Source organism: Dysidea avara, chromosome 5 (genome assembly GCF_963678975.1).
Source record: "Dysidea avara chromosome 5, odDysAvar1.4, whole genome shotgun sequence".
Taxonomy (NCBI): domain Eukaryota; kingdom Metazoa; phylum Porifera; class Demospongiae; order Dictyoceratida; family Dysideidae; genus Dysidea; species Dysidea avara.
In genome coordinates, this window is record NC_089276.1 from 30,431,996 (window position 1) to 30,441,634 (window position 9,639).

Below are 9,639 nucleotides of genomic sequence, written 5' to 3' on the forward strand. Positions count from 1 at the left end.
ACACTGCACGTGACTATACATAAAGACTATTCTAAACGGAGCACATCATGGCACAACTGAACTGTCATATTTTTATACCCTTTCAGTAGAGAACTGCTTACCCGAACGCTCCTTGCCCGATAGCTCTAATCTTCTCGTACTTTTCCATTGTTTATAACTCCTTCTGGGAAAATCCCTAATAATAAATAAGAGGCGTGGTCATTACACAACATGCAGCCAATCAAAGGGCCGGCTTAGCAGCGCCGAAAATGAATAGGGTTTCACCCATTAGTAGGTTACCAAGAGGAAGAGAGGTGGAATGTGTGGCCGGATTAGTTTAGTGTCGCCTCGTGGTTGCTGAAGGAGCAAAAAGGTTACACGTGTGAGCCAGCCGCGTCGTAGCGGCCTGCATGCAAAGCAGGGGGAGCAGGGAAAATGGCGAAGGAGCGAGCTGTGAAGTGTATTGTTCAGTTGTTCTTGCTGGAGGTGGGTGTCCTTTGTAGCGCACAACCCAGAGTAGTCAGAAAATCTAAAAGCACGCACCGACATACTGTCCTTTCTTATTTAAAGCGCGGTAAAGTGTCCCAGAAAGAAGTTTTACAACACATGGTAACCGCCCAGTGTTTCTGTCTGACACACGCAGCACTTTATCTAGTTCCCAGAAATGCGAGTAGTAGTGTTGCCTGGTATTAGTGTAACATGTTCTGTGTTACAGGTCCAATGGAACGATAACCAGGGCAGTGTGGTACATTTAGAAGGCCCACCAGTGGTAGTTCGTGTATGCCTGCTGGGACAGCTGCAACATTCCCATCTTCACTCGTCAATCTTCCCCATCAAGTTGGAGCAAGAGTTGAACTTTGAACGAGTGAGTGCATGTGGACCGTAACATGTACTTGTGTTCTATGTACTGTAATTTGAGTTGTGGGTTTTAATTTACACCCCATATTGTCTCTTGTTTTGTACACATCTATAACAGTTCCTCCACTCACAAGGTTGTGTATGCTATGGACAGGACTAGGGTATGTTGGTTGCATATACCTGGCAGCATTATACGTTTTGTTGACTATCGTGAATATGCAATGGTTGGAGATGTTACAAGGCTATAGCACTACATCAACACCTACATATTACGGTTTAAAGAACTGAACTGTGTTGTCTGTGGTCATAATATTTTATTCAAATTCTGCACTAAGATTAAACAAAAGTGTGCAAATTGCTTTAAACACAGATAGAAAACATACTATATGGCTTCAACTGTTAACTGTGAAGTATTTCAGGCTAAATTGGTTTTGGGACCAATGTTTGTGGTAATGTGTGTGTTAGTTTTAACCTTGTCATTCTTTCCTTCAATGTGCCAAGGTGGTGACAAATTGCAGGAATCCACTGATGTTTGGTGAGGTTATAAGAGGTAGATGCTACCAAAAGTCTAGCAGTAAATGTCACTTCTCCCAATTTTTACAGGTGAACATGTGCACATTGAGCTGATCCAACTCTCCGGCGATTACAAAGGTGAGATTAGAATTCCTTTCACTGCAGTGGCAACCATTAAAGTGCAATGTATTTAGTGTAGTTGGGTTTGTGATTATTAATTGGTGTACTGTTATAAAGTGCTGTTGGTTTCTTGTTCCCACAGGAGGGAAGGTGATTGCTAGGCATGAAGAAAAGGCACACCACTTCCTGTTTCCAACTGAACAACAAGAAGATAAACCACGAGAGGTAGTAATGTCAAAAGGCCGTCGCTTCGAGGTGGGTTATTTTTAACAGCTGCATGTAAACATTCCTTACCTGTGGTGACCACTCCTACTATCTCTTTTTGGTTGACATTGTTGACTTAATTTTGTGTGGCTGAGAGGGTTACCATGTCACCTGATGTGGTTGACCAATAAATGTAGTGGTAGATAATTTTTGCTGTAAAATAATTATAGGGTTGTAGGCTTGCCATTTTACTAGTGTATAGTACAATTCTTTCAGGTTGCAAAAGAATGTCAATATTAAGTTTGTACTATTAATAATAGGCTAACAAAGAATTCCTTGGTATTGTTCAAAAAAGATTAAATGCTTGCTTTATTTTATTGTTCTATGTAGAGCCCGCCACGGTTAGTGTTTACAACATCAACCACACTAACAGAAGCCATTGTTCACTCTCCGCTTGATGCAACATTACCGCCACGGTGTAGCAGTAGTGATGAAACACACAGTTCTCTTACGTCTAACTCAAATAACACAGGTGATATTCCAGCACACAGAACAGTGGGCATGCACAAGTCAGTACAGACTGATTCAGGTGGTAGGCAACGTGTTGTGCTGGATTATAGTCGTTTTTCCCGTGATAAGTTTGGACAGATCAGTGGTGAGAGTAGCAGTGATGAACCACAGGCAGTAGCAGCTATGACTGCATCTAACTATAACAGGTTTAGTAGAAATGATTCTAGTAGTTCTGCCAGTGATCAATCGTCACCAGTTAAAGTGAAATTTCAGCCAAAAGTTGCTACAAAGTTTGGATCTCGTGAACAGTCTGGTCCGCACTGCTACCAGTGTTGTCCAAGACAGGCATCATTACCAGCATCTGCTGCTTCTGTGCATCACCATTCTATCTCCCCTGCTTCGTTAAAACTGGACTACTCTCAACATCGTTCCTCGGCAACAAATTCTGAGCCATTTATCTGTGGAGGATGTGTTGACAAATCTCTTCTAGCACAGAGAGACTTCCCTAAACTAACGAAGCATAAAACAAGACTTAAAAAGAATGGGTTGCAGGTGTCTTCTTCGTCAGCAACACCAAAAGCAAACAATGATCACAAGCCAATGCTGTCATTGTCTGTTCCTACAAAATCATCCACTGTGGTTAGGCAGGAAGTGACTACAAAACCTGAGCCATCTTTGTCAGAATTGTATAACAGGTATTTGAATGATGAAGGTACTGTTCAGCTAACTAAGGAACAATTGAAGATGAGCCCAACTCCTTCATTCTCCCCTATCCCACACAAGTCTCCCGTCAAATACAAACAACCACATCAAGACTTGAAACTCCATCCTGGCAATAAGCGTGAAGGTATTGACAGTCCCTCACAGCTAATACAACGAAAAGTGGACAGGATGCTCCGAGACTACTGTGCCTGCAGAGTAAGCTTTAAATAAAATTATAGCTTAATTATTTAAGCTATGAGTTGTTTTGTACATATTTGGTAAGGATGAAATTTTACCCTTACCTTATACAGTATCCTGGTATTATTCCCTGAAATGTAGTTATTGTACAACATAAACTAGTGAAAACTTTTGATGTGTGTTTATGTCCACATTTACTGGAATTTGTTTACATTTATCTACTGTATGTTTACAAGAGCATGTCACATTTATGTGCGTGTGTTTATGTGTTATGCCCATTTGCCTGACATAGTGTTCCAATTTATACTCTTATTGTTTCATTTTTATTATTCAGCTACATTGTGTTTCATTATAGCATGACGTAGATACACTTGGAGATGATAGCCCACGTACAGAGGGTGACAAGCTCAGAGTGTCACTAGCAGCACAGCGAAATGCTGGCCTTGCTACTAGCCAGCCTAGACCTGACCAAAGGTACTACAGTATGCATAATACAGATGTTACAGTAACAGAATCTGTATGCTGTAAGTACTAGTGCATTGTGGTCCCTAATTTTTTCAGGCCATTATACAACCAATGGTACTGAATTTACTTTATATAGTACCACTCAAATGCAATATTGCCTTGCAATAATGCGAGCGATTAAAATACTTGCTAATTAAAGGGTGCGGCACTCGTGAGTACTCATTCCAGGGATTAATACTTTCAAGTGAAAAGGGTGCCATGTTTTTTAAAATAGTGATTTTTAAAAAAATTGTTCACACTCTTGTGAGACGATTGTTGTTGTAGATGTATATCATGTATGACAAGTACTGTTTTAACATTTAAAGTAATACTAGATATGCACTTCAAATTCAACACTGATTTGGGTCTCGTTCTGAGAAAGATGTGTTGATTCTTAAAGTTTGATTGTTGTATTGTTGATAGAAAGTTAGAAATTTGATCTCCAAAAACTGTTTATTGAAATGGTGTGAACTAATGCATGGGCCTAGTGTAATTTAATTTGATTGTATAGTACAAAATTTGTGCTGAAAAACAAATAACTTGTGTTGTTCCCCAAAAGCAGCTAAGTTGTTCAGGATTAATTTACACTGTAACCATAGTGAGTTGTGCTCCAAAGGTTACTGTTCACTGACATGACACCTCTTGAACAGTGGTTTTGATTTAGAAATGTTGGCTTAAATTGTGGAAGTTAAACTTTAACAAAAGATTTATTAGAAACCTCCTTTGAAATCTGTCTTGCTATTGACTGGAGAAACAGGACTCATTTTTAAAGTGGTTTACATATATATGCATTTAACAAGTTTAATCTGATGATTTCACTGGAACTCATCTAGGTTTCCTATTATATGGTACCCTGTTATTTGTGACCATGCAGTTCAATAGAAATGGTATTATAGTTTGAGACACCATTACCAAGTTGTGACAATTACACTTAGCTGTATCAATAGAGTACTAGGTTTTCACTTTCAAGGTTCTCAAAAACTACCCCATCTGTTGCTTCCAAAGGTTTGTGACAATCAAGTGGCTGTTCCCTCTTAATTAATGGCTGACGTCAAATGTGTGAACTGCCCCACGGCTAGCTAGAGGATCAACTCACTATGAAACTTTCAATTAAAATTTTGGCCTAGACTAGGAAGTTTTCATCTGTTGAGTACAAGAATATGTGTACCTGATACATAAGTGTACACACTACTATAGAGTCTGGTTGTGTTAGGTGCATTCGCCCTGTAAAACTTTACAAAAATATTAGCATGTGCTTATGGGGATTATTTATGGATCCTAGGAGTGGTATGATTTGCAGCCACCACATAAACCAGTATTTCCAGTGCATATATCTGTTGTGTTGAGTGATTTCCATACTGCAGAAGACCGTTTCATAAACATTGTTAAAGATTTGGCCTTGAAATTTTACGCCTTGTGCCTCAATCATTTTTTTCTCTGGACCTCGTGTTGGAGTTTTGTGTTCAACTGCATGTGATTAGAATTGGAACGAAGGTCAAATTTTAACCTCCAAGGCTTTTGCAAAAAAGCTTTGAAGCTTCGTAAATTAGTAATTAGCAATCAAACTTGATGGGTATACGCTATGGTTGAAACAAATGTACAAATGCATTAATCTCTTGAAAATGTTACCGAAGCTTCAAATAAATTTCATGTCAACAGTTAATGAACACAATTGGTGGTTGTTAGTAGTGGTACAAACGCCTACACTTTATTATAGCTCCAGTATAACCATTGTTTAGACTATAACTACACCAAAAAATACATAAATGTCAGCTTTCACAAGGAGTGACAATACTTGTGCAACTGGTTTAACTTGTTAATATCCATGGTAACAAAGCTTTGGTACAGCATCCAAAACCAAACAAAGCTTCAAACTAGGGTTGAGACAAATAGTTTGAAGCTTCGTTCGGTCTCATAACATTCGGATGCTGTTTTACCCCACCAAAGCTTTGTTACCATGGATACCAACATGTTAAACCAGTTGCACAAGTATTATCACTCCTTGTGGAAGCTGCCATTTACATATTTTTTGATGCAATCGTAGTTTAAACAATGGAGCTATAACAAAGTGTAGGAGTTTGTGCTACAGTGTACACCCTAAGAACCATCAATTGTGGTCATTAATAGTTGACATGACATTTGCAACAAAGCTTTGAAACTTTGGTAACATTTTGAAAAGAAGCTTTGGAGGATGTATTTGTACATTCATTCCAACCCTACTTCAAACTACCCTAGTATGCACCCATATATGACTAAACTTGACTTGTTCACACAAGCATGCGATTAGATTTTTTTAATGCATACTACAAAGAAAATAGAAAAGATTGGGATCTTGGAGATCTGATGACTTTATAGTGACTTTAACTTGAAAAACAGAAGAAAGCAAATAAAGACTATTTGATGTTTGATCTCGTTACTTTTCCGTAATGCATTGGACTCCTTAGCTATAACTACTGTACCAACTGCTGAAATCCTGAACCTTAGATACAGTTAAATTCAAGGTACTATAAATACGGTGATCTAGCCTAAAATATGGCTGAACCAAACCCTAACCCTAACTGGATTACCCTAACTGGATTTACTCTTGCTAAAGCTGAACCCAAACCCTTTGGACTACTAGAATTGCGAAAATTGGTTCCTTAGATAGTAGAGGGTGTATTAGCACCCTCTACTATCTATGTACCCAATTCTGTTTATATTATAAACATCAAGACGTCTTAAGCATATAATGACATCAGATCTCCGAAATTTGTGGAATCCCCAAGTTTTTATCAGGTGACTCAGAGAAGGAAGACGTTGATTAAAATTATATACCACTTTAGTGTGGGCGTTCAAAGGCGCCGCTCGGTGTTTAACTCGCATATTGCCCGGGCAATATCAAGATATTGCCCGGGCAATATCATGGGAAAGCGGTTTGCCAATGACTTTGATACCCAGCCAGTTCAAAGAATCGATGCGCTTTGACTCGTTATATTGAGCGACATAGAGCTTTGTATTGTGGGACTCGGTTTTGTAGAGGTTGCTAAGCTTAGTACATAGGCTAAGATAGAGTAGTTGGTTGTTACTAAAGGATAATGAAGGCACAAAATAATTGTTTGGGCGATTGTGGATGCGTATTTCTACCCACCGCGTATCAGCCTTTGAACAGACCACGGAACAGCAAAGCTACTACTGCTACGTTGAAATAGGTTAGTAACTTACAGTTCTAAGTACTTAACTTAATATAATAACTTACTTACTGTCCCAATAGCGAAGTTAGTTGGCTTAACTTAGTACAAAAATGATAACAATATAAACTCCATCCCACAATCGCAAGTTTTCTAACATTGCGTGTTGAAGCATAGTAACGTATTAATGACGTTTTAACGTATGGATAACGTTTTGATGGCTATTAGCCCACGCTATTAAAACCACAATCGATCTTCAGATGCTACTGTATAAAACAAATGGGATGAGTTCTCATTAGTTCTTTCACCTATTAGGTGAGTGCGCCCCAAGTGATATATATCACTTGTACCATGGCTGCTTGGGATTTTGCTGACATATACACCCGCAGCCCTCGGGCCTGCGGCCCTCGTGCTTTGGGTGTATATATCAGCAAAATCCCTCGCAGCCATGGTATAACTATTACATATACCATCTTATTTACCTGCTCATGGACTTTGAAAATATTTTTGTTTCTGTAGCCCCAATGGTATGCGTGTCATGTGTGATTGCTCGCAATGCAATGAACATGAACAAGATCATCATTCTTCAATTAATTTACCTTCATACCCATATGCGTAAAGCACTAGGGCTGGGAAAAAGCTTCGGTTTGAATTTGGCTTAAAAGGCTCACCATGGATTAGCTAATCAACCAAGGTATAGTTTGAGCCCTGTAGTCACTTATCAATCATGTATGTACAAGAAACAAGCATGTGCTTAATTAATATAATACATGTGCTTAACAACCAGACTCTACGGTTACAGAAACAAGGTGTATTCTAGAAAGCATACAAGGTTCAATGTATGCCCTTTCAAAAACCAATGATTTTGTTTGTCCTACTATTCAAAGGTGAAGACAGTATCAAAACAGCTTGTGTGACCTTACATTGCTAATTGAATCCATACAATGCACAGTGAGAATGAATTATTCAATACTGTTGAAGGCAAATGTCAATAGAGAGGCTGTTGTAAGAGAGGTATGTTCGGTTATTCAAATACCAAACCATTGAGTGTAGTTGTGTATCATACACTACAATAGTAGTGTATAGTAGAGACCACAAAGGAGTAGGCGTGGCCCACAAAATAAAAGCACCCAAAAAACTTCAATTTTCCCTGACGACTATGAGGCAGTATTGGTTAGGCCAAACTAAGGCCAACAAGTTTTCAGATCGACCCGAAACGCTTTCAACAAGTTGCTATGGAATTTTAAAAATAATTTATTTAACAGAATTTTCTACTGACTGACTGATGCTTTCAGACAATTGTAACAGCTAAGGCTACGGGCTTAATTTTTTCACTGTTCAACGTCGCCTCGGCCTGACAGGTGCCTTTTGGCATACCGCAGTACGTGCAATGCCTTCTTCATGGACTTACTATTGTCCTCCTTTGTGTCCCATTCATCCTTTGCTGACAGCGAAGTGTCGATTTGGCAATAGCACGTGATGGCTTCCCTTCCGCGTAATGGAAATTGTCCGTATTTGTTATAGTGGCTATTTTGATAGCAGAGGCACTTTTCAAACAGTTCTTGATTTGTACTGCTGTGTAACAGGTTGAACATAGCTGACAACGAAGCATATTGGATACTTCACTTTTCAGACGATAATTGGGACACGCGGCGTCATTTCAGATGCGGTATACGTGGGTTCACCAGTCATAATAATTATTTACAAAAAAAAGTTAACAAACAAGTACACAGAAAAATTTGGAATTTTCAACTAGAGTAGGGACCATAGCACATCGCTAAAAAGTACTGAAACAAGCTGGAGTAGTGCATGATATTAAATCACAGTGAAACAATAAGAAGTGCTATATCCCTACTGTGCATTTCCATTATGGTATCTTGAGCACAGTAGGGATGTAACACTTCTTATTGTTTTACTGTGATTTAACACCGTGCACTACTCCAGCTTGTTTCAGTACTTTTTACCAATGTGCTATGGTCCCTACTCTAGTTGAAAATTCCAAATTTTTCTGTGTACTTGTACATATAGGAGGCAAAAAATTCTTGACAGGGATGCATTTATACTAACATCATGGGGTATCAAGTTACACAGTATTGCATGTGCTTGCCTTGCCACAGTTTATACAGATCATGTGAGGATTTTTTGTCACCATAAACAACCGTGGCCCTATTGTCTCTTTATGTCTTGTGGGCAAGTAATCAATTGTGTAATGTCACATCATTGTAGCAATACACGTACATACAATAGTGTGGTGTATGCCAGTCCTCTTTTATACTTGAGTGTCTAACTTGTGAATAAGACATGAGCCATAGAGCCGATAATTATACTGGTCATTTTATGCTCTAATGGACCTTAAGTATCTGGTTGATGTCCTAATTGTTAAGTTTCTGTGTTATAGAATGTACTGTGTACTGCCATTTCAAGTACAGTAGTATGTTATGATTTGTATTGTATAAATGTATTGTGTTGGTCTTTGTTCACATATGTACATAATAACTCTTGTTATATATATTACACAGCATCTGTTTAAAAGCCATTGTCTTCTATTTTGTAGGGTAAGTGTAGCGCTTGGAGGAGGGGATTACTGGACAGACAAGATGGCCGAATTCACAGGAAAACCTCACCGGGTTGTTTTCAACGATACAATGGAGAAAATCTACTCAAGATTGTATACCAATGCCAGCAGTAGTAGTCCCCCTAAGAAGGGCAGCCTGGATTAGCTGCTCCCTCAATAAAATATAGATAAGATTTTATCCCTTATAAGAAGATTTTTATTATTAATAATTGAGTAATGTATAGGAGGTTGTCTTTCCTTTTTGTCACTTGCTTGTTGTATAGTTTGTGTATTATTAGAGGCCCTTCACATGACTTAATGGATTACGAC

The 9,639-nt window shown here is 38.7% G+C and overlaps 2 protein-coding genes across 3 annotated transcripts in view; one reads left to right on the forward strand and one right to left on the reverse strand.

Annotated features, from left to right (window-relative positions):
* LOC136256855 (serine/threonine-protein kinase Nek8-like) overlaps window positions 1-226 on the reverse strand; it is a 29,234-nt gene extending 29,008 nt beyond the window's left edge. Inside the window, exon 1 of the mRNA XM_066049914.1 lies at window positions 102-226. Coding sequence (XP_065905986.1) covers window positions 102-148 — 47 coding nt within the window. The 5' untranslated portion in view covers window positions 149-226. The remainder of the gene's footprint in view (window positions 1-101) is intronic.
* Window positions 225-9,623, forward strand: LOC136256857 (spermatogenesis-associated protein 6-like). Of its 2 annotated transcripts, none has more exons than XM_066049916.1 (8): window positions 225-465; window positions 695-844; window positions 1,339-1,387; window positions 1,441-1,488; window positions 1,613-1,725; window positions 2,065-3,102; window positions 3,440-3,558; window positions 9,310-9,623. In XM_066049916.1, exons 1-8 carry the CDS (start codon window positions 415-417, stop codon window positions 9,473-9,475), a joined length of 1,734 nt encoding a protein of 577 aa, XP_065905988.1. In that variant the 5' UTR covers window positions 225-414; the 3' UTR covers window positions 9,476-9,623. The 2 variants fall into 2 exon arrangements, with proteins under 2 accessions (XP_065905988.1, XP_065905990.1); XM_066049918.1 differs by having other exon boundaries at window positions 1,339-1,372.
* Window positions 9,624-9,639: the final 16 nt, after the last annotated feature.